At 35.6% G+C, this 26,245-nt stretch overlaps 1 protein-coding gene across 1 annotated transcript in view; it reads left to right on the top strand.

Moving 5' to 3' along the window:
• SEMA3E (sema domain, immunoglobulin domain (Ig), short basic domain, secreted, (semaphorin) 3E) overlaps positions 1 to 26,245 on the top strand; it is a 146,245-nt gene that overhangs the window by 53,406 nt on the left and 66,594 nt on the right. The window contains exon 2 of the mRNA XM_014964315.1: positions 24,014 to 24,174. Coding sequence (XP_014819801.1) covers positions 24,014 to 24,174 — 161 coding nt within the window. The remainder of the gene's footprint in view (positions 1 to 24,013; positions 24,175 to 26,245) is intronic.

Genomic DNA, 26,245 nt, shown 5'->3' with positions numbered 1-26,245 from the left:
ATAGTGTCATTTTCTTCTTACTGAAGGTTAATCACTGTGGCTTTTTATTTGTCCTAATTTTATCTGAATGTATTTAAATGTGATCTAGTTATCAAGGACATAATTAAATGTAAAACTTAAGACATAGTTGGGAAAGATTTTGTATTCTCAAATACTTTAGGTATGTGAATATGAAGATGAATATACAGTATTGATTAAAATTATACCCCATGATAAGGTGGAAGCACACTGAAAGGATTATGTGCTTTCAGCAACCTTCAGGACTGAACATTTTACTTACACAACTGAGTATATTAATAGAATTAGCTATGACCTATTAATGCTATTGACATTAGTACTTTTTCATGAATGGTAATAGCAATCCATTTTCATGCTTCTAGTTGTGTATTATAAACCAGAAGACTCTGGGGCAACACATGCACTATGTCACCTGGACAGTATCAGAATTATTCATAGTTCCTGAAGCACCAGATTTTTGCAGGGTCAGCAGAAAAATACTGGTCAAGATAAACAAATGATTTAACTTAAAAGTAATCTTGCATTTTCTTTTTAGTATCAGAAAAATATTTCCAAACAATTAGCTAAATGGACTTGAGGCAGTGAAAAACAGACCTCTAATCCTCTTGTGGGGCTAATTAACTCCTTTGTGTTACTTTGATGTGGTTTTGTAGTTCAGATTGTTTAATTTTGGATTATGCAATTCAGCATGTCTGCATTATAGAGTGGAAAATGCAGCACTATGCCTACAGCAAAAACTGAGTGAGGATAGATTGGCATGGCAAAGTTGATCCCGTAGCACACTTAAGCTTATTATTCATTTCTTAAATGAGAAAAGTTGGGTTTTGCAAATACGATGGTGATTTATCACATAGTTGAATTGAGAAGGCAAAGGTTAGCAGAGACATATGAAAATGAAACTCTTTCATGCTTTAGTTGAGTAAGATGTTGGCAGCGTTATAGTATTCTAGTTTATAATATAGATTATGTTAATATACACAAAAAAGGGAAAAGCTTGAAATTCTAAATAATATATTCATAGTAACAGCAATCATTTGTAGATTATTCCTTAAGGACACATAGTATGTTTCCCTCCCCTGCCCAAAACCCACATCCTTTCAATATGCTGAGTAGTGTATCTGAAGCTCTGCTCTAAGCAGGAATCCCCAAATCAGTACAAAACCTGAACAGTTCTGGATGTGGGGGGCAATGATGACAGACGGAAAAACTGTTGAAGGAAAATTCTGACTACAACCTTTAAATTCTGTTCTTGGCTCAGAATAAGTCACAGTTGCTAAGTTACTTACTAAAAATAACATATTTTTCATGCAACTGTACTGTTTTCCCTCGGAACCAGAGAGTTCGTGCCTATGCACAATATCATATGCTTCATGGAATATATACCTACTGTAGAACATATGTTTATCTGATGAGGACCATGCTGGGTAAAAGTGATGTATATTATTTCACTGTCTTCAATGTAATTACAATTTCCATAATTTGAAGCAATTATACCATATATAGTCATCGTGAACTACCTGTTTTGTTAGCTCTTTGAAATCTTTCCCATGATAGAGATTTCTTGGGGGCTGCACATGCCCTCAGAATGAGATGTGAATTAAATCAAATAGGAGAAATGTCTTAATTTTGCATTCCATACTCAAGTGCTTCCAGCATGAAACAAGACTATTATCATTGAGCTATGTGATCAGCCTAAGTATGTCAAAGCAGCTTCTAACTAGATTTTTATTAACAGATTACAGATATACTTTTCTTAAGCTGTTGATGGTAACGGAAGTTACCACTGCTTGTTAACATTACTGCAGTAACAGTACCTGTGCTCAGTATTGCCCCTTGGCTATGATGCAGCAAGTGAATATTTCCCTGCTATTTCTTCAAACTCAAAGGCAAAGAACTTTTATTGTGCACATATGAGATGCTCAGGACAACACCAACCCTTCTCACTTAGGTCTCTTACCTCTGTTGTAATATATCAGATAAATAATAATAATTCTATTCTGGAATAGAATAGACATGCAAAAAAATAGGAAATTATCCAAATTAAAATGAACCTGGAAGCGATAATTTTAGCAAAGATTACATATAATATTAAAAAGCAAATCCAGAGCACAAGAACCCACTGAAGCACTGACCTGTGATTATCCCTAGTATTTAAATTTTTTATGTTCTTCTTGGCAACTGTGAAAACTAGCACTCTTCCAAAATAATATTTGGGCAAGGTTCAGGAGACAGTACAACAAGGACCATTCTACATAAGGGGGTTGGATGATGTTATGTTGCTTGGAGATGAAGGCAGTGGAACAGTTTAGCTTTATGGATGCATGCCATGTGGCCTCTGAGCCATAAAATGATTTTATTTAGTAATACTAATGCAGCCAAAGAGACCATACCCTTTCACATTAGCAGGGCCTATTACAGCATTAATACTCCTCAAACAGAAGAGGTGACTGTAGTTTCAGAGCTGTACGGATTGTGTTGTAATTGCATCAGCTATAGCTCTTTGTTATTGATATTATTTGTTATCTTATTTGAGAAAAAGAGTGGCTAAATACAATTTAGATAATGCCAACAAGTAGTGACTATAATTCATTAGTTTTCTTCTATAAGGAGACTGCTAACACAGAGTTGCTCACTATGTTCACTTTTTTGTACAAATGAATTTTACTTCAATCTCTGAAAACTATCTTTTGTTCATTTACATTTCGTAATTGAATTGAATACAGAATAGAGAAAACATGATTCAGAGTGACTTTCCTCCATAATTTTTTGTTAAATAACATATAATTTTTTTTGCCAAGATGATCAAAATCATCCTTGATTCCAGGCACTGTAATTTATCATACTATAGTTTCCTGCATTCATTAGCATGCAACAGAAAAATATCACCATTTTGAGCTTTTTGATCCCATGAAAACATTTGTCAAGCTGACATTTCAGTTACTTCGCAAAATGCATGAAGTCCATCAACAGTGCGTAAAAAGGTATAAAGTAAAGCTCTTTTCATGCCATTTTGAGATATATGATGAATAGGATATAGCTTAGTTTGATTAATCTGTGCATTCATAGTATGTCATACTTGACATTTGTAGCTAGTTGCTTCATTTATGAGGATTTTTCTTATAGCATTTATATACAAAAGGGAATTAATCATCCCCTGAATTAGTCACCACTTACCCACCAGAAAGCCTTGGCTTTCCAGGGAGTGTTTCCACTAAACATTCTTGCTGCCGTAATATTTGGTTTCTCCAACACACACTCCGTTTTCATCTCTCTTGGCAAAACTATTTTTTGTTCTACAGCTTCTATGGAATTTAATGTTAACAAAGTATTTGAACTGAAAAAGCCATTGCTAGTCTATTTTCCATTTCACAAGTAATAAAAATAATTTGAATTTGAGTTGACACTCATGCACTAATGGTGTTCATTCAAGGAAAAACAAAACAAAACAAACCAAAAAAAGCATCAGTGGTGCTGGAATCCTACACTTGTGTTTGACAAACAACTTCACTGTTCGGTGACAGATTATATGGCTTGAGTATATGCCTGGAAGTGAGTGAAAAGAAGTGGGTTAAACTACAATAAGTGAGAACATCCACTTATGCAAAAGCCAAATAATCATCTTTAAACCATAATTTTACTTCATTCTATTTGTGGATAATCCCACAGAAGGAAAGTGCTCACAGAGAAGTGCAGAAGAGGCAAAAATCCAGTAAAGGTCTGTGATCAGCTCTGAAGCTTTTAACCTTGGACTATGCTCCTATTCCAGGTGCATCAGCAACAGCATTGAAAGTTACGCTCTTTGCATGCATACTGTCTCTGCATGCAACTGTCTCTGGTGCTGGCACACACAAAGAACAAAGAGAAGCTGCTGCATGGTGTGCAGTGGGACACAGCCCTATAATGAAAGAAAAAAGGATGAGAATTTTACAAAATATGTTATAAAAATGAACGGAGGAAATTAATGTGTGGCTCACTAACTAGTTCAGAGGGGAAGAGATCATTACAGAAACTGTAAGCAAATTAGCTGTTAGTTTTAAGTTTCATAAGGGAAGACATTAAACACTTCTGTGTTGTGGGGAAGTATTTGCAACAGTATTTGTACTGTGGGAACAGTATTTGTAACTATGAAGTGAGCTCATTAAAAATCTGCCACTGAATCGGTGTCTTAAAACATGTGCCATCATATCTGCAAGTGAGGATGCTTGTTAGTAGTAATAATTATTGCTCACAGCACTAATAGTAGATGCTTTCCCAGTAGTCTGTGCATGTTCTTTTCAAGACATGAAAAGTTTTAGTCTCAATCATCTTTTTCTTGCCTTATACCCCTTGCTTTTTCAAAGACAACTTCCCTCTCCCTGCCTTGAAGCCGAGAGACTCATTTCTTTTGAACTTGCAGGTTAGTAAAATACCTGGCAAGCAACCTGCCAACCACAGATCAGCTTCCAGTTTCAGGGTACTCTTTTAAAGAAGCTGGAATACTTTCAGAATTTGTTAGTTCACCAAGTCTAAATGGCAGATTCTTATGTGCTGAGCGTTGTGTAGACCTGTGTAATTATCTAGCACAGCGACCCAATTGTTGTCATGTAATTCACTGATTTTCTGGGCAGCTGCTGGTGCTACTTAATACATCTTTAATAACTATTACCAAATCTGTCTCCTTTTTTCATGCTTTTTCCTCAGAGAGGTCAACAGCAGTTGATGTTCAGATTCTCAGCAGTTCTGAAAGTAAAACCTGCCACCCCACCCAAGTATAGACTGAAGTGCCAACACATGAAGATCAGTTTTAAAATGTTGAGGTTTTTTCCTACTCTGAAATGCAGTTCAGGTGCCTCTGTCCACACCATTAACTATATCATTCCCTGTGCACACACAATTAAGAAAACTCTAATAAGCTCCTATTGAGAGTAACAGAAGGAGACCTTACTGAAGATACAGCAGTGCATATTTTAATGCCATTACTGTATTTTTAAGTGAAATTGGTCTCCCCTTAACTTTCTACACTTAACCTCTAGGTACAATACAGTGTACAAGGCTTTTGAGATAGTCACATTAAAGGTGTGTAGTTAGGCATGAAGCCAAAGTTAAGTGCTCCTACCTCCCTTGGAGAAGAATATCCTCCAAGGAATGCAAATATTTATATTCAGAAGGTATCCTTAGCAGAAGGTGATTCAGCCTTCATCAACCTCCAATTCTTCAGAAGAAGGAAGTAGATTATTTTATAATGTTAATGAAGGATTAGTATTCCATTTCTATTGATTTGTATGCACGAGTAAATAAATATGCTCTCTGGTACCAGCATGTTTCCTTGTTAAACCACATTAACTGATATAAAACCTTGATCTTGACAAGATTTCCTATTAGCTAATTCATGCTAAAAAGTATGTGATGTGTATAGATCTGGTCATTGTTCACACCATATAAAAAAGTGAGATATAAAAAAAAAAAAAAAAAATCTCAGTTTTCACACTTGTTGCCAATGGTGGAAACAACCAAAAAATGTGCTTTCTTTCAACAGTTCAAAAATTCTTTTAGATTGAGGTTTGCGAGTCATCAACAAGCTTATAGATGTCTCCAGCCTCTTCTGTGTGAGTTTTCTTTCTGTCAGAAACAAACTTTGCACATAACTAGTCATAATTTTGGAACGTCAGTTCGTTAAGTTAAAATTAATTAATGAAAGGAACAAAAGCTAATATACTGTGTCACCAAGCACTGCTCAACCTGAATCAAATCATGGACTCAGCTTAAAAATCAGAAACATTGACAAAAGTATTTTGAAAATGGAACTGAAATGAAATGAAATTGGATTGTTTATTTTTCAAATGTTTTGGTTTCAAGGTCTTCATGGTTCTGTCATGTGTTCAGCATCTTCTCTGTAATCAGAAAAGAAACTTGCAGTTTAAAAACATTCGCCTCTCACTTACACTGAACACTCCAGTTCTAAGGTCTTTCGGAAAAGCCATTGCTGCACCTGTCACATTAAAATGACAGAAGCTGACAATGTTGTAAACCGGGTTACAAATTACGTGTAAGCAATATATTATGCCTGTGTTGCCAATTATAGTCTATGTGAGTACAACATCCATGAGACTCTCCTTACATAAAGTTCATAAAGTTAGGAAGGTCTAGTTTTATGGAGAACACTGGACAGCCTTCATGTCACTTAACAGACTGTCACTAGACTCTGGTTACAGAAAAATGAGAGATATAACCAGTTAAGAAAAAAACCAAACAATTTTGTGTTTAATTGAGGAATTTTTGCATAATACATATTCTAGTAACCTGTTCTGAAAATGGAAGTATAGATATCCTGTATCTGGATAGTTGTTTAAAGAACAGTTGCAAAACAACAGAAATATTCTGATTTGAAAAGAAAGCCAAGTATCGCACCTCAAAGTATATTATTTTTCTATACCATATGTACTATAAATGTATTGAAATAACATGGTTATTATTATAAAATTACAATTCTTTTACATCATGAGTCACAATGGAGTGTGTCACAACATTAATATAAATATTTTAGCTAATTTTCTGACTAGAAATACTTCAAAGTTAAAAGTATTTTTGAGTATTACTGCACTCTTTTGTGTCTTTCTTGTACTGAATGCAAAATGCCTGGTTCCCCAGGAATTAAAGGTATTTAACAGGAGTGAAGATAAGGATAGGTAAAAAACAATTCTATTATTACAGAAAAATAATTTCACAGTACTGCTGATGGTGCTATTCAACTAATGCTTCTGCGGAACCATTATTTAAATATGCAAGATATTGTTCACAATTAAAAACACAAAGAAAAATCCCATACATCTGTAGGTGAAAAGCTTTCCAATTAATAAGAAAAGACATAAAGACATGTCTTTCTCTTAGTTCTGTATGTCATTTCTAATAAAGATTGAATAATAGCAATTCATGTTAAACCTAATCTTTTATTAGCAGTAAGAAGGCTCGACAGTGCAGGTCTGGCTGTTTCTCAATCAAAGGGCATATCAGTTACTATATATTACAGCAACATTCCAAGCATTAAATTAAATTACAGACAATAGAATCAAGTACAGTTTACATCTGTGGGGCATTAAAAAATGAGGCACTTTCAGCAGTTTATTTATTCCCAGTAGAAATATCTCTGCTATAGTAGCACTCTTAAAACATTCTTTCCTACCAGACTTTGCTGTTTCAAATGCATTCCTCGGTCAATGTATATATTTAGTTTTTAAATGTGACATGTAGAAATCAACCTTGATTTTTTTGGATGGCTTGACTTTCTTTAGTTGTGCTATGGTTTAGGTAACCTTATCACTCCCCAGTTCTAACCTTGCTACTGGACCTATACAAACAGCCTGAAGCGTACTTATTCAGCAGAGCTACAAATGAGCACCAAAGGTCCACCTGTGTTAATACGTTTTGAAGGCTTCTGACACTTATTACACATGATTACTGTGTAAGGAGAGGCCAAATACTGTGGAGACTGAACCTACAGTCTTTAGCCTAAACACATGAATCTGTACCATCTGAACTGAAAATTATACTGTTAGTTCAATACCATTAGAGATCACTGCAGTCAGAAAAGAAAGGGCTGCAAATATTACTGGTAGGTTTGGGTACGCATTTTTTGTTTTATATTAAAATAGTTTGGTAAATCAGAATTATTTTGGAATTTAATAGTAGGCATCATATCTACTTGTTCCTAACACTGGGAAGTTCTTTCTGAAGTTTAGATCAGTAGACTGTATAAATAAATCAGAAACAGAAATGCAGTGAACCTAGGGCCAGATTCTACACCGGTATAAATAAGTAAATAAGTGAAACTTCATTTACACCAGTAGAAATAGGCTAACAAAAATGAGCTTCACCCCTACATGACTGGCCCTCTGAATCTGCTTCAGCAGTGCAAAACTACTTGCAATATATAAAACTATCTTTTGCACAATGTTCATGCCATCTTCTTTGGCTGCTATGGTCTTTTGCCTGGAGGCACTAAGGCTGAATTGCACATTTGAAATTGAATCTCTACCTGTGCTGAATCCATCAATTTCAGGATTTGCTACGCTATGCTCTAACCACATATATTTCTATTCCTGTTTTTCCACCAAAACACTCATTGGAACTCAAGAAAAAAATGCCACTACCTGCACAGAGTTGGTAGCTTGATGTGAAATTTACTGTCTGCAACTGTGTTGAGTTCTGTGACTGAAAGCCCAAATTGGGTGGTATTGTAAGACATATGAAGGTGATTAAGCATAAATGAATCCAAATTTCCTAGAACTCTTGTGTAGTGAAACTTCTGAATGTTTACAGTAATATTCTGGAACCTTGCTCTACTTGTTTTTTTCATTTAAAGCTCTCTGACATAAGAATGTAAAAAGGAGGTAGGGTAAATATTTAACATGAAGGGATTCCTTAGATGTCTTTAGTACAACTTATTTGAAACAGAGGATGGCATTTCAAGAGATGCAACCTGTGTTAAAGCGCTGATGCTTATATTTTTGATATAAATGCAAGAACAGTGGCAGCTGGACATAGTGGAAGCCATACATGTCTTGACAATGTCAAGACACCTACACGAACACCATGGCTTCTCCATTTCAATACAGGCAGCATCTATATTGCTGCCTTAATATAACAGCACACGTAACTCCTCACAGTGAACCACCAACAGATACGCAGTGAAAACAAATCCTTCTAAAAGACCTGCTTTCTGATCTTTAGCCCTTCTAAAAAAGAGCAAGAAAGAAAGCAGTTCAAATTCCAAAAAATTAGGTTATGAAATAATTTAATAATTGATACAGAGACACTGACCAGCTGAGCTATGAATTACCAAAATGCTAAACTTCTTCCCTATAGGGAAGAAAAAGTAATTGCTTTCAATAGCTATTTAACATTTTTTGAAGATTATTCAGATAATGGAACTGGTAGCCACAGAGAAAATAGTTATTGCTAAATGGCATTAATAGTAGCAGCATGCTAGACTTCCATAGAAAGCTTGTAAATATAAATTAGCTCTGTGAAAATTTTTGGAAATGATCTTTACTTTCTGTGATAGCATCACTGAGATTACCTTCAAAGGGAAAAAAAAAGAAATAAGTTGCAAAAGTAAAAAAATGCAATAGATTGACTGTTGCTTAGTTTTATGAAAATTACTTTTGATCCATAATGCTTTGAAAATATAGATCCTCATTACAGGTATCATATTTGTACATTTATTATTAATTTTTGATACCTCTTTCAATAGCATAGTTTGAGATGACAAGCAGCCTTGCTTATAAAATGAGACCTTTGTGTGAAATAATATTTTATACATACATCTAAACTTACATATACACATGCACATAAACATGCGTTCTGTGGATCACAGAATATTATTCTGATGCCTGTACTCCCAAGGAGAAGGATGCAAATATTCTTTTTTTATCTTACTGTTACATAGAAGTATTTCACTTGGAAAGGTGACACATCCAACTAGTGATCTGGTATCAATATCCTGTGATTATAGAAAACTCTGATCTTTAGTGTAAATTATATCATGGAAAATGAAGATTAGGAAATAGCCTGAAAGATATCTAATCCTTTTCCAAGTAGTGCATGGCTATTTACTAGAGTTGATTGCCAAATGCTTCCTCCTATCTTTTTTTAATTGGCTCATCTAATGGCAGTTCTGGTGCTTGCCTCTGCAGATTATTCTGAAGTTAATAGATCTGACTGTCACATTTTTCATATCCTTACTATTAAATGACTTAACACAATTCCTTGTCTTGTCCTTGCAGTATTTTCTGGGGGTTTTTTCCTCTTTTTTTTTTTTCTTTTTTCCTTTCAAAGGCAAGTATATACAATTGTGCTGTGTTTTAACAACTTTATTTTACATTGCTTCCAACAGTGGAAAAAGGGGAAAGAATGTTTAATACTTATCTTAGGCTTAACTTGAACAAGTGTATGAGATTACAAAAGATGCAACGAAGACCATTTTTGTTTGGTTTTCTTGTGATACAAATATAACACACACCATGGCCCATATGGTCTCTCAGTGCCATCCATCCACTGGTACATAAGAGTTGTTTATGCAACTCTTAGACTGAGAAATACTTTCCCCTGCAAGAGAGCCTGCTGAACTCAGAAACTGTTTATATAGATCATACTTATTTCTGTGAATAAAGCTAGCATAAATAAACTAGATATTTTGCTTTTACATCTACACAAATGAGCATTTTCTATGCTTTTCCTTCTTTTTGTTTTTTTTCATAAAGAAAGCTGTCTCACTGTCCTAAGTCCAAACACTATTTTATAATATCCTACAAAGGTCAGAATAGAATAAAATACTTCAAATTCTTTAATTCTTAAAGAGAGAATATTCCCTTGAACTTCAGTTAAGCTTATATAGTAAGTGGCAGAACCACTTAAGTGTAACATTTTCCTCTAAAGTATTCATGAAATATAATATAAACAATTAAATAGCTTTCAGTTAAATAATATATGTTTAGGACCTGTTCATTCCTGAGTGTACTTATATGTCACAGTTTGATAAATATATTATTCTGTCACAAGATATTTCATATAGCTCATGATGGGTTTTTTACATATTTTCCATAGTATCCTGATGTAGAAATACTGGGGCAATATGCATCATGCCTTACAAAATTAACACTACCTCATATAGTCCCATGCTCATAAATAATGTCCAGAATATAAATCTCTGTTTCTATTGTATTCTAAACAAAACCAGATTCAGTAATATTGTACTTGGGGTATATAATTCTAATATAATACCTTCAATTTTTTCATATTTATATTGAAACTAATTTTGGAAGTAATCTTCATACCTCAAAAGTCCCTATTTAGAAATTTTCTGGTAATCCTATAAAACGTTTCTGGAAGTTGCCTTCTACATGTCTTTTCTTCATTACATCTTCCTGTCTCTACACACTGCTATGAAAAATCCATAAAGATTAAAATAATGAAATACTCTTTTTTTCTAAAGCCTTTTCGGTTTTAGAGGTAATTAAATTTTATTAGAGACTAAAATTTTTAATAGAAGGAATAGCAGTAGGTGTTTGAAAGTATGTAGAAGTACTTTGCTGGCAATACAGATTCTGATTTTGTTTTGGGGATTTCTTTTTTCCTCATTATGAAACATTATGAAATCATGGAAACTGAATGTTTTTATTGATTGATATTTTGGGATTAAAAAAAAGAAGATATTTAGATATTTTAAAATGAGACATTTCAATTTGAAATGTCAGTTGACTTACAATAAAAAGATGACACTGCTTTAATCAAAATAAAATATGTAAAATTATCAAAATAGTTCCATCACGTCAATGTGAAAATAACAGTCTTTTTCAATTTTTGAAAATGTTCTGTATTTGAAGATTTTATTCCAGTTTGGCATGGAAACATGCCTTTAAAAATTCATTCAATGCCAGAAAAATGTTCCTTCCCAGTTCTAATACCGTCTGTGTTCTGCTCATTTTTTTCCGAGGGCAAACTCTCATCACATGACAGTAGTCTTCTGAATCACCCATTATACTTGCATTCAAAATATGAAGTGTCCAACAGTTACATACAAACTTCTTGAATGATTGTTGCAAATCATGTAGAACTAAATCTAAATCTTGGAGAATTTTGTGAAAAGTTAAATTACTTTTATATTTTCCCACCTCCATGATGGAAATTCTTCCATTTTGCTTTCTTTTTTAGCTGTGTTTTCCAGTTAGATTGGAAATTCTTAGAGTAAAAGGTTGTCCAGGGCTGCATTTTTTTGCAGTTCTGGGCAGTACATAATCTAGTAGTGAGTTGTGTCCCTCAAGGGTCCATACTGGGAACAACACAATTTAATATCTTCACCAACAACATAGGCAATGGGATTGAGTGCACCCTCAGCAACTTTGTGATGACACCAAGCTGAGTGGTGAAGCTGATACACATGAGGGAAGGGATGTCATCCAGAAGAACCTTGACAGGCTGCGGGAGTGGGCCCATGTGAAAATCATGAAGTTCAAGACGGCCAAGTGCAAGGTCCTGCACGTGGGTGGGTGCAATCCTCAGTATCAGTCCAGACTGGGGGATGAATGGATTGACAGCAACCCTGCAGAGAAGGACTTTGGGATACTAGTGGATGAAAAGTTGGACATGAGCTGGCAACGTATGCTTGCAGCCCAGAAAGCCAACCGTACCCTGGGCTGCATAACAAGAAGCAGGTTGAGGGAGAGGGGGATTCTGCCCTCTCTAGTCCACTCTGGTGAGACCCCACTGCATCCAGAACTGGAGTTCTCAGCACAAGAAAGACATCGACCTATCAGAGCAGAGGAGGGCCACAAAAATGACAAGAGAGTAGAACACCTCTCCTATGAGGAAAGGCTGAGAGAGTTGTGGTTGTTCAGCTTTGAGGAGAAATGGCTCTAGGGATACCTTATTGAGGCCTATCAAAATATAAAGGGCGCTTATAAGAAAGATGGAGGAAAACTTTTTACCAGAGACTGTAGTGATATGACAAGGGATTATTATTTTAAACTGAGAGTAGATTTAGATTAGTTATAAAGAAGAAATTGTTTACGATGAGGCTGGTTGGACATGCCCAGAAAGCCAACCGTACCCTGGGCTGCATAACAAGAAGCAGGTTGAGGGAGAGGGGGATTCTGCCCTCTCTAGTCCACTCTGGTGAGACCCCACTGCATCCAGAACTGGAGTTCTCAGCACAAGAAAGACATCGACCTATCAGAGCACAGGAGGGCCACAAAAATGACAAGAGAGTAGAACACCTCTCCTATGAGGAAAGGCTGAGAGAGTTGTGGTTGTTCAGCTTTGAGGAGAAATGGCTCTAGGGATACCTTATTGAGGCCTATCAAAATATAAAGGGCGCTTATAAGAAAGATGGAGGAAAACTTTTTACCAGAGACTGTAGTGATATGACAAGGGATTATTATTTTAAACTGAGAGTAGATTTAGATTAGTTATAAAGAAGAAATTGTTTACGATGAGGCTGGTTGGACATGGGAACAGGTTGCTCAGAGAAGTTGTGGCTGCCCCATCACTGGAAGCGCTCAAGGTCAGGTTTGAGCAACCTAGTCTAGTGAAAGATGTCCCTGTCCATGGCAGGGGCTTTGAACTAGGTGATCCCTGGGAAAGGCTGAGAGAGTTGTGGTTGTTCAGCTTTGAGGAGAAATGGCTCTAGGGATACCTTATTGAGGCCTATCAAAATATAAAGGGGGCTTATAAGAAAGATGGAGGAAAACTTTTTACCAGAGACTGTAGTGATATGACAAGGGATTATTATTTTAAACTGAGAGTAGATTTAGATTAGTTATAAAGAAGAAATTGTTTACGATGAGGCTGGTTGGACATGGGAACAGGTTGCTCAGAGAAGTTGTGGCTGCCCCATCACTGGAAGCGCTCAAGGTCAGGTTTGAGCAACCTAGTCTAGTGAAAGATGCCCCTGTCCATGGCAGGGGCTTTGAACTAGGTGATCCCTGTAGGTCCTTTCCAACCCAAACCATTCTATGATTCTATGATTGATTCTATGATCCTGTGATTCTATGATCTAATTCGTCAATTGATATCTATTTCTGCACAACATTCTAGTACACAAAAGCAAATCCACTGTATCAACTCCTCATTTCCATAGTAACTCTAAAGATCATTAACCCTTGGAAGAGTTAAGGATATTAATGAAATTATCACATATGCTACCTACTCTAAAGACAGCTATAAGACAGGTAGACCCCAAAATATCTAAGGTTAAGCACCAATGCTAAACCAAGCATCAAGATGACAGTGAATTTCTGATGATGCAGTGAAGAAAGAACTAACAGGGGAGCACCCCGTGAGTGTATGGTGTTTATACATACTATGCGAAATGAATCAGGACAGACTCACACTGGGACAATGCTTGATTTTGAAGTGTGAAGGGTTGGGTTTTTTTTATGGTTATCTATCAGGTCAAATGAAGATATAGAGATGTTATCTGTAATATGGGGACATTGTTTCTTGTCTCTATATTTAGAGTTCTCTACATTCTGACTTTTATTACCACTGGGTATTTTCCTAAAAGTGTCTGAAGGGTTGAAAAACAAAAATTACATCTAAAATTCAGTAGGATCTGTGGTCTGACTCTGTTGGATGCTCAAATTTACCATGAGAAAAGATAATGTTTAAGTCAAGTGTACAATAAAGTTCTAAACAAGCACTAAGATTTTCCCCCTACCTGGAAAAATCTGCCAGAAGCAAGTGAATAGAAAAGAAAATAATGAGGGGCATGATGGGTGCACATATCTGTGAAGGTTTACAGATAATATGCAATGCTTCATAATACAATTCGTAATAGTTATGTGGCCGCTAATAGCTGCCTAATATTGACTTTTATTCTCCAGTTACACTACTTAAGATCAACTCTTTTGAGTTCTGCCGGTTCAAAGTCAAACGGCAGAAGCATGTTTCTGGTTTTGACTGCTAATATTTGCAAAGCATTATTGAATCTGAAAGGTTTCAAATATGTCCCAAGTTATTCAAATAAAGCTTTTCTCTGTTTCTTTGTTCCAAGGCATTTAACCTAACCAGCATTTTACAGATAATTAGGCATATTGGGGGAGAAACAGTACACACAACAAAGATTCTTAAAGACAGTTATTTATATGTATTCATTGCAGTTCTTAAAATTGCAAACACTGATACTTGATCTTATATATAGAATGCATCTTGGGTGGAATTCATATACGCTTAACTATGTATCTAAAACTTAGTAGAATTCCTCAAAATTTGGACTATAGAAATGATTAATTTTAGATTATATGAGTTTAGATTCTTTTACAAAGGAATTCCAAACCCCATTTTGAAATCTCTCATTCTCTTGTTCTGGTAAAAAAGACAGCTGGATAAATATCTTAAACTAGACACCTGACTTTGAACAAAGCAAAAGCTGAATATGCCATACCCCACCTAGAATACAAAAGCTTGAATTTTTTCATAAAAATCCATCTCATAATAAAAAATAATTAAAATAAAGCCAACAAACAGGCCTTTGATGTTTTCATTAATATTCAAAAGTATTTGGTACATGTCAGGAAAAGCAGGATCAAATCATGGATATATTTGTGCCAGATACTTCAAATTAGGTAGGTCTTCTGAAGACCCTGATGTTTAGCAGCTGAATATTTGTCTCATTTCTGTGAATTAAATCTTTCCAAAGAAGTTATTCTGCTCAATTAAAGAGAACAGACTTTGGGGTAAATGTACTCATTTCTACATAAATCCATTCACTGCTGCTTAAAGTTGCTGTGCTCAGTAGAACTTGGGTTTATTTCAGTGTATGAGGTGTAGCCAATCTTTCCAAACTCACCTATGGAATATTATCTCAAACTCTGCATCTGCTGTAAGTAATTGATTTGGCAGAAAAAAATACTTTGAAAGTTTCCTTTTACCTTTTTAGTTATTACCATCTCAATTTTCCCTGCCTTTACCTTTCTTTAAAATACCTCTTTTTTCCTTTCTTCTGTTTTTTATCATGTTGATGATTCCAGATAGCCTTACATATACTGTCAATCACATGCCATCCTGCCCAAGAGCATATGCCCCTGAAAGTCACATGGGATAGCTCATTTTTATCCATCTTTTTCAAAGGAAATTCAATTTAACAGTCATTTTGAATAGCATAAAACCCTGACTTTTGGCATCTTCATTTTAAATGAAAGCACCAGATTCTCTTTCTGTCAAAACACTGGAGTTCTCTGTAGGAAGAATTCTACCCTTCACAGATTGGTGTGGTAATAAGCATGTAGTAAGTGGTACACCTTAATAAATCAAGTCCTCAAGAGACTGGACTGTCTGTGTTTCATCAGAAGAGAACTGTGATTATTTGAACCATATGCATCTTCTAAAGCTCAAGAGTTTTATAAATTGATTCTTTCACTTGTTAACACTATTAAGATATTAAACATAATGTAAAACATATTTTGTGAGTATAATTTAAAGGGGACATTTCTTTGTATGGTTACTTCTGTAGAAATAAATTGGATGAAATAGATAATTTCAAAGACAATTTCATGGATGCTTATGTCATCCTTAGAATGGAATAATTTCATATGAAAGTTTTCCCATTTATATTTCTTCTGGAGCGTTTTTATAGACAAACACATTTCTGAATCTTGTTATCATGCACTCTACATTTAAAAGAAAAAGTATAACATTACTATATGTTTTTATTACCCACAACACTATCACTTATTATCACCTACTTAAAATGCTTTATTAAAGAGGTAAGGATCAAAAGGGTTTGAAGTCACTAGGGAGTTTTAGACAGCAACATTATACTGGTTTAATATTGCTAGCATGAATAAACATCCACCCTACTTGGGACTGAGACGGGGACTTGTAACAGCAATGGTATTATGTCATTCTGCGCAATCAATTAATATGGTTTAATATTTTCTGTCACAACCACATTTCTGAACTGCATTGTCAGACAACATTTTGGGGATGTGTATACCTTTTCTGAGAAAAATCATACTGGAAAGTTTAACAATTTTTTTTTTATTAGAGTCCCTGGTATAAAGAGTATGTCAACTTGACCGTAGCAAATTTGTTTGAATGCACTCCAAAATTTGCTATCTAACACTGAAATGAATCAAAAAAAATAAATGATCTATCACTCAGTAAGCAATATCCAGCTAACTGGAAATAGATACAGAATCAATATAGTAAACTTAATTTTAAATCTTTGAAAATCAATGGTCACTGAAATATTATTACGTATTTTCATTAAAAACGTGTTCAGAATGCATGGAAGGAATTACCATTTAAATAAAATTTTAAATGGAATTATGAAGGTTTCCTCTCTTTCTGAGTTGATTCTCTGTTTCTCAGGTTCAGAAAAAATATGGGAGTAAAACTATTATTCATGTACTGTTCCACATCTGTTTAATCTATGCTGGTGTGATTACCTAGCTCAAACTTAGTGAACTCAACTGGGAAACATGGCAGATAAATTCTAGATTCGGCCTTATACGAGAAGCTGTAGTAGCTTACTACTGCTGTAATGAAAATCAACAATAAGATCCAGAAATTGGTGGAATCACATATATTGCTGTCAGAAAACAAATAGCACTTCAACATACACTACTGTTAAGCAAGTACTGTAAATGCTTTCAGCTGACTTACGAAGAAGTTTTTCTCTAATAGAGTCTGTAAATTGGCCATTCACTGCATTGAATTTCTTAAGAATTAGTAACATAAATTGAATATCAGATAATTTTTATTGGACTGGCATGTACTTCTAGAAAAGAATGATAAAATTGCAGTAAACCCAGCTTGTATGAAGATTATGTGTGATTATTTTTAATTTAGTAACTGTAGAAGTTTCCAGCAAGAACTAGAAACATTATGAAATACTGTGTAAGCATACACCTTGTTTTTTTCAGTAGCATGTAACCTATCGGTACTATAAGGCCTGGTAGATTTGTAATGGTTATATTTCTGTTGTTTAGTAACTAAAACCAGATCAATTATAGTGGTACTAACTGAGTATGTTATTTTGCCAGCAGGGAAGGAAAACTAAATATTTGCTAGATGTGACAGACTGTATATATGTCACATTATATATGTGACATACAATAATTTGAAATGGAAATTTCGAGGATTAGGACATGAGCTAACATGATTAGTTGTGTTAACGTAATTTTTCTGCCATAAGCTGAGTAGAATTAGAAGAAACAAAAATATACCCCATGATTTATTACATGTTCCAGTTATAGGTTTTTACAATATTCTTAGGAAAAAAGACAGACAAGAGTTTTGTATTGCACACAGATTACAATTATTCTTGTCTCCTCAAACCGTACCTTTTAATTTCAGAAACTTTTGTGTCTGTAATTTAAGCAAACTCACAGGGAAAGTTCTTTGAAGCTTTCACTATAATTTAAACTTCATCGCTAGATCCATGCATTCGGAGGAAGAATACCAAACAAACAAAATTATTCATGGACTTTGCTGCACCAGCTCGCTTCATGAAGCCAATTACATTCTCCAAATATAGCTAGATAGCCAAAGTCACCTGCTGTTAAGAGCAGAGGTTGAATCATGTGAGAGTAGTTATGGACTAATGGGTTTTTGCTTGTCATTACTAGACTTTGTTTTCTGTCTCCTACCCTGCCAAGTTTCTGAGGCATCTGCCTGGCAGCAACACAGATAAAACCTCAAGCAGTGACAGTTCATATTTTGGTTCCCCTCACAGCCTTTTAAGTTTGTCTCCTACTGATACATGTTCCCCAAATAGGATACTAAATTGTCGTCACAACTGTGTTTTAAAAGTATAGTGGCAACTTTCAGCATTACTACCACCACCAAGATTTTTTAGTTAGTTTGCTCTTTGCAATTAATTCTGCCTTTAAAGTTCTTGGCTCAGATTTTCCTAGCAAACCTAGGCAGCAGTGACTTCAGTCATCTCTCGCCAATTTACACTATTGCTCAGCTGGTTCAGTTGCTTCCTGGTTCACCTGAGTTAGCGTGTACCTCCACTACTTGGCAATTACTATCATGGCTCTATAATTAATTTTGCAGAAATATAGATGACTGATGACTGCGAGCACAGGAAAGTGATTCTGCAGCATAGTTTTTTTAGAGTGAGTTTTTATCTCTATTATTTTTCCCAGGGAAGAAAACTTCTGCCTCCTGTTACCAATTTTATACGGAATATTGTCAGTTACAGGTCTTAACCTTGTCAGAAAGATCCAACCACTTGTAAGATTATATTTTTGTCCTTGTGATTGATGAGTCTTTAGAGTATCCTTGAATAGTAATCTGCCTAAATGTACTGGTGGTTTAAAACTGAAGGATACTTGTGTTGCCTGATGTTGCTATTAACCTGTAGTTCATAAACTGTGTCACAGATATTTCAGGCTCTCCCATATGCCTCCTTTTTGGTGTTACTGCTTTTTGGTTTTCCTCCTTTTTGTTTCTGTCCCTTTCTTGTCCTTTGTAATCGATTTTGGTTATCATGTCAGCTATATAGCAAAAAGCTGAACTAACTAAAATTACATAAGGCTCACCAAATTTTTATAAACATTTATATTCCAGGACTAACAGTTGCTGATAATTAGAAACACAAATTGTCATGCAGGTGTTCCTATTACCTAGTCTTTATATCTGTGGCCTTTTACATTATTGATGGGGACAGAAGGCAACCCCAGTTGTTACCTCTTCCTGTAAGGCAGCACTGAGACATCCACCGTACGTACTCAACATGTTCAAAGTGCCAGACTCATTTGTCAGTGCCCTGCATCTGGAAAACATCTTTCCCGGAAGAATGTTCTGCAGAATGAAGTAGTGTGGGAGGTGAGACTATATTTCTGTAGAATTTAAAAGGGGAACCAACGATTTTTATGAGGGCAAAAAAGGGCAAAAGCAATAGCCTCATGCAGTTGTGGTGATGTAATGCTATGAAAACCAGAGCAGAGCAACAGCAACTCTTTCACTCCCCAAGATAAAAAATATCTGCAGTGATAATTGTCTACATTCAAGATTCAAAGTTATATCTTACTCATTACATGCTTAATTTCTGAGAACATGGTCTAGAGGAGAGCTCACTATACTCTTGCTGCTGTGGAGCAACAATGAGGTTTTTACATTTAATGTCCTAAGCATATTTCATTAGGCATTCATATTTAAGACAATATTGAAATAACATCATAAAAGGGTGACCACTTTTTTTCAACAGAAGAAACGGCTGTTTTAACACAGTCTTAGAAGTTAGAAAAAATTAACATTCAAGAAATCAGCTCGTATGAATATGATTAACATTGTTTGACAAATTGCTAACAGAATCCATCTTGTTGAAGAGGATATAATATGAATATATTCACCAAAGTAGATTTGCTACAAGAGAAAGCGTGGTGAGGAAGATCAGTCTGAATATTTGCCAGCAAGCTTCAGCACACAGATAACAAACCTTCAGATTTGTTCTCAGCATTAAAAACAGCAAGAAATAAGATTTGTTTTCTTAGGAAATGTAGTCTGTATGTCCAGATCTGCTTTAAGGCTTTCACGGGTAAGTGAAGTGCCATATAGGAGCATGTAAATATTGAAGCAGTCTTTTCTTTGTTGAGTAAAATATTGTTTGTACAGTAACAGTGTAGTTTTAGTTACGATTTAGTTTTAGATTAAAAACTAAGTTCAAAGTCCAAAAGCTGAAAAACATTTTCTCAAATTTAGAGGTCAGTACTCTGAGGCAACTTGATGCTCTGTTTTTATCTAAAGATGGGAGTAGAAATGATCTTTTGTCCTGTGTGTTGAGCACAAACAATATACTCTCCTTGAACAATTCATCCTCTTTTTCTCTTGCTTTTTATTTCTTTACACAAGATCTTTATAAAGGAAGGGCTTATTGTCACAAAAATCTATAGAAACTCCATGAAAGGAAGGCGTTTACTCAGCTGAAATCTTTAGCCATTCCTATGTGAGTGAGGAGCCAAGGGTTTCTATTCCATGTGCTAGAACAGTTTATACTTTATATAGTCTATGCATTTATATATAAAATGCATAGAGTATTTTGAGCACTAGAACCAGAACTTCTTTCCCAGAAAAGCAATTTATGTATTAAATAAGAGTTATGCTACTGCTTGTTCAGTCTTCCTGGAGCTTGACTATTTTGTTGCACAGCTTCGACAGGAAATGGGGAAAGCATCCATCCTTCCCTACCAATCTAATAGCTAATAGCTTGTGATTATACCTTTTTATGGAAGTAGAAAGATCTGGGTTTCAATCCATTTAGAAAAGGAAATTGAACTCATGTCTGCTATTTCTCAGGTGACTGATTTAGCCACTAGAATATTTCATAAACCTTAAGCAGCACTATGTTTTCTCTGACCAGGTTATGAAAGAAAATTGCATTTGCACCTGATCTTGTAAGTATGCTAGATGTGCTCAGCATAAACGTAGCTGTTAAATCCTAGTATGGGGTAGAAGAAAAACCTCTTTTTAGGTTATGCTCAAGTTTATGCATGATCGATAAACTGAATTTTTCAAATTAAGGGTATGGGCATGACCAGGAGAAAAACTCCTGACACCTTGAGGAGTCCATTTACATCAAGTAGGATCATGGTGAGATTCAGTTGCCTAGAAATGACAGGCATCTAGTGCCATTTTAGACTCATTGATATCCCACCCATTATCCTGGCATTCAGAAGGTGCTGTATCCTATTTGTCTACACTATCCTGATGTCTCAGATATCTTACAATGTTCAAAAATCCCAGTATCTTTCAAAGGAACTACGTAATACTAGCGCATTTGTGTTTCAGTAACAAAACTGCTCCCCAGGTCCCGCTGCTTGGTGTTTTCAGCCCTTCCAGATGTCAGGTTCACTTCTGTGCTTGTCTCTACACTCTCAGCAAAAACGTGCCTATATAGCTTTGCTGGAGGTACTCCTAGAAATATCTCTTTTTTACAAGTTTGATCTTGAAAGGTGTTTAATATTCTCAACTTTCATGTAAGACAATGAGAGTTGCAGGTGTACTTGGCAGGACTGAGCCTTACAAGAGCAGTTACCAGTTTCTGTGGTCAGGCAGAGGACTGTTCATGGTGCCTTGTGTTCTCATTGAGAACATGTGGGTGATATCTCTGATCTATGTAAAGAAATATTGTCTCATTTATGAAAAATTTGCCTTCAGGACAACATGGAAATAAATCAGGGGAAGCTACCACAGTATCCTTTTGTGGCTTGTATATAACTAGAATTTAAAATGCAATTCTTCTAACTCCAAGACTGACTCAAAAAAAAATATATTGGATGGTTTATATTCTTGCAAATAAAAAGTGGCTTTATTTAGGAATAGAAGAATATTTCTAGTTCTGCTTTCATTCTGTTTCTAATCTGATCACAAACAGGCAATGTTCTTCTGAAACAACACTCTGCTGGATTTGCTTGGCAAGAGAAAACTACTTTGAAAGCACCATTTCTACATTGCTATGCAGCTTTCTGCTGAGTGTATCACTGTCAAAAAATGTATATATGTCTACTGGTCAGTATGCAAAGCTTAGACAAAAAAGACTCTCGTTTTCCTCTCGTGATGCTTCTCTCTGTGACTTAGATTTTCCATTTGTTAAATGAGGGCAATCACACCCAGGTACAAAGTGTTCTGACCTCTAATGTTAAAAAATTTTATGGAAAGCCTAGACATTAAAATTACTATACAATAGTTTCTTTTTGAAGATAGTTCAGGAAATAAGACAGTTGTGAGGCTGAATTTCTAGTATGACTGCTTTGATAGAAATTTTATCATCTAAGGAAACAGCTTTCAGAAAGCAGTTGCTTCACCTGAATCAAACCTAGTCAACAAACGGAATAAAACATATTTCTCCTATTATTATATTACCTTACCATCATGCACACAATATAAATAATAATTTAAAAGAAAAAGAAATTGTGGGAATTTGTTGAATTAAATTGGTATCCTCATTGAAAGTTAATTTTTTTTGCCTTGGCTCAAAATATTTGTTCTCTTCTATGTACTTTAAGATATAAGTAAGGTATTTCATGAGGAAAACTTTTCTGGGTAAGTTAAATTCAAATTCAAATATAGAATTTCAATGTTATTGGTTTGGAATGCCCTTTTCTCAGGGAATACAGGATAATTTTTTTAATAGCGATTATTAATTTTGATGGTTTAATATTTGATGGTTTAATTATGAGACCGCATTCTCAGGTTAAAGATATACATCATTTTATGAAAATCACAGCATATATGGATGGCATATTTGGTATCCCAACTGGATGCCATAGTGATAGACTTTTGCAAGGACTTTGTCTAACATGTAGGATCAGTCCCCTTGCAGAAAACCAACTGTAGCCTTTACGTGGCTTACAGGCTGCAGCATGGATGAATGAACACAACTGCTGGTGTGGTACATGAGCTTCCACCGCAATGGCATGAGAGCCCATTTGTTAGTTCTGAGACACTCCCATGCCTCCCAGCATCAGTTGTTGGACCACGTTCTAATAATCAGAACAATTGTGTTTAGGGACATCTGTGAGTATACACTAAAAGGAATTTAGTTGCTTTTACCAAGAGTGATTTTTATTCCTTTAAAATTAAACAATTTGCCACAATATAGACGTAGCTTCTTTACCCCAGTCCCAGCTCCGCTGTTCCAGGGGCAGTCCTAAGGTAGTCTTTGTAATGACTTCTTTTAAGGCTTCCTGATAACAAAATGGTTTTCAGCCTCTCTGGCCTGCTACAAGCTGGGCTGTGTTCTGCACCATCTGCTCAAGAGTGCAGAAAGACCCCTGTGCTTGCCTCTTTCTTCCTTCCTGAGGCCCGATTCCAAGTTTCTGCAACATTACCCAGGATGAATTTCCTTTTCTCTGACGAAGTGACTTTTGCCTGGATCATATGCAGCTAAGCCCCAGCTCCCCTTATCTGATCAGCATATTTCTTGATAAAGTCAGCAATCACTTGGAAAAATAGGAATATTAATTTTACTGAATTCATACTGTTTTCACTGAATTTAGAGGCAGTATTTTCAGTGAAGTGAGTGCAGACAGTGCTGGGCTTAAAACAAGCAACCCTTTTCCCCCTCAAAAGGCAAAACCAGAAAAACATTGTGCATACACCAAAAACTGCAGTTTGACATGCCTGAGGGAAATACAAGGAGAAAATTTCCAGTATTTTTTTCATTTTCCTCAGTTCGTTCATTTTTTCCTGTTTGCAGTTAATATCCTAAGCAGTGTTTTTTCCTTTTCAGAAAATGTTAGGAAGAAAACTTATTTTCCCCTATCCTTATCTCATAATAAATTGAGCACAAAGATTTTGATGTAAAGATTCACATACAAATCTCCTGGAGAGCTGGCTCATTTTGAAAATTGTTCCCAGGTGTTTTGTGTCTTTTTCTTACTCAAAGATTGTATGATTAGCATTTTAATGTCCCACAACTTCTTGTCTAGTTCCCTAGGAGGATATGAAAATGAAGCCATGAAAGCTAAGCTGTTTGGTATTTATCACGCACACTCTGATTGTATTTCAGAGCTCTGGGATTTAAACAGGACTTCAGTCTTTCATAGCCCATTTGGATATCTTGGTCTTCATATAATGCTGCTGGATGAGTATCAAGAACGACTGTTCGTGGGAGGAAGAGACCTCTTGTATTCCCTCAGTTTGGATCGAATCAGCGACAACTACCGAGAGGTGGAGTAAAAAGCTGTATATATTAGTCACTTCATGTTGTAATGTGTAGCACACAATATAATTTGCATGAGTAGAAATGAGATAATGGAGTTTTTGTAGATGTTTTGTGCACAAACCATAAGGTCATGTTTATATTTAAGAAAAATATACTAATTACCATTTTTTTCCCCAGTAAAAACCCATAAGCATCACTCTAGGTGAAAAAATCTGGGGGTCATTTAGCTATTTCTCACTGTTTTTCAGCATATTTACAGACACTTAGAGCATCTCACATTTTGTGTGTACTTGATCTCTGTATCTCTGCTATATTGTCAAGGTATAATGTCTCCTTGGTATTGGTGGGAGCCTTTTTGACAGGTAATGAAAAATATGTTAAAAAAAATAAATAAATTAACACATAAACTATGAGAAATTCAATAGCAACATAAACCATGCACCTAATTTTTAGCCTTCTTTAGAAACTGGATTTTGCATTGGCTTTGACCCAGAGGTTCTATTAAGTAGTTTCTGAAAACGGCATTTGACTACTCAGTGTTCTGTGGGGGAGAAGTGGTTTAAGTCATAATCCTACCAGAGAGATTGGTACATAGTAGAAACCACAGCTGACCGGCAAACTGGCAATTGCAGTGGAGAGGCTGGAGTTTGAGGTGATATGAGTCTTGGCTTCCTTACTCACTTCTGCCCTTGGCACCTGGGATTGGAAGCATGTGGTGGCAATGGCAGCTAGAGGAGTATTGTTCCTGCCTCAATCATCTTGACTGTGGACGAACAATGTCTTGAAATATTTTAGTGTTTTCCCTGAGTACTTTTTGAAATTTCCCCTTGGTATTTGGATACATTTACATTAATTCTCAAATTAGTAAATGAATGAAAAAGTGAGTAAATAAAGCCCCTCTGGAGAACTATGATTGTGTTGATTTCCATACTGCATGTTTCAAATGCTTTTATCTCAGCCCCCCTGTTGTAAGTGAATATCACTTTTCTCATGCCAACACTCTGGTCAACTTTACCATAAGCAACCTTGCTTATCTCCAAGTGTAATTAGTATGTTCCTCTACTGTGAACAGATATAACAAGCTTTATCCTCTTTATAAACAGTTTGGGAAAGGCAATTCCAGATATGAGGAAATGGATATACTCAGAGAGGCCATTTGAGAATTTATCTACATTTAAAAATATAAAATATATTTTTTTAACTCCTCAGAGAGCAATGTTACATACTGAGTTTTGCTCCTCCACAGTGAGATATGAGTTAACTCCTTTTCCATTTGATAAAAATTATTAATATCCTGTAACAAAATATTAGAACTCAGGGATATGAAAACATTTAGGAAGCACTTGTTTCTATAAAATAAGCCTTTTTCCTCCCCTCTTCTTATCCCTTTGGTAGTAAATCTGTATGAGGAGAGACGAGAGGATAGAACACTTTATGCTTCTGTCCAACCACCATTGTCCCATCTGGACACTCTTGAAGTTCGTTGCTTTCCTTCTTGTTGTTTTTAGATGGAAGATCAGCCGATTACTCGAAACCATACTCTCTGTCTTGAGAGCTGTTTGCAGAGTATGAAAAATTAATGGAAGCTCTTCTTGCCTGCTTGCCTGCTTTTATGAAGTGCAAAAGATGAGAAACTGGAATAAATGGAGCTTGACCTAGCATGTTTAGAAACATGACCTCACTGGGACTTAGCTCCCTTGAATACAAATGTCATGATCCTTTTCTCTTTTCCCAGTGTTCTCTTGGTGCAGATTTCATTCTGTGATAGCTGGGGAAAACTTGATTGTCCCACAGCACTATCCGCAAAAGTGTGGAATGAGAGGTTTCTGTTGTACAAGAGCTTAATTACTGCCATAAACTGGGGGAAGATCCTGGAATTGAGAGACTGGTTGATTCATTATTACCAATGTTTCTCATTAATCTGCCTTTAACTGTGTGTTGGTTAGCCCTTGACCGATTCTTTCAGACTGAAGATTTTAGTTTAAACAGTAGTGATAGTTTAGTCTAAACGAGCATAGTTTAGTCTAAAACTCCAGTTATAACCTAGTGAAAGTATAAGAATGGAGGCAAGGATGA

Source organism: Calidris pugnax, unplaced genomic scaffold (genome assembly GCF_001431845.1).
Source record: "Calidris pugnax isolate Ruff unplaced genomic scaffold, ASM143184v1 scaffold44, whole genome shotgun sequence".
Taxonomy (NCBI): domain Eukaryota; kingdom Metazoa; phylum Chordata; class Aves; order Charadriiformes; family Scolopacidae; genus Calidris; species Calidris pugnax.
Note: the sequence above shows the minus strand (reverse complement) of the source record. Positions and strands in the feature narration are given on the sequence as shown.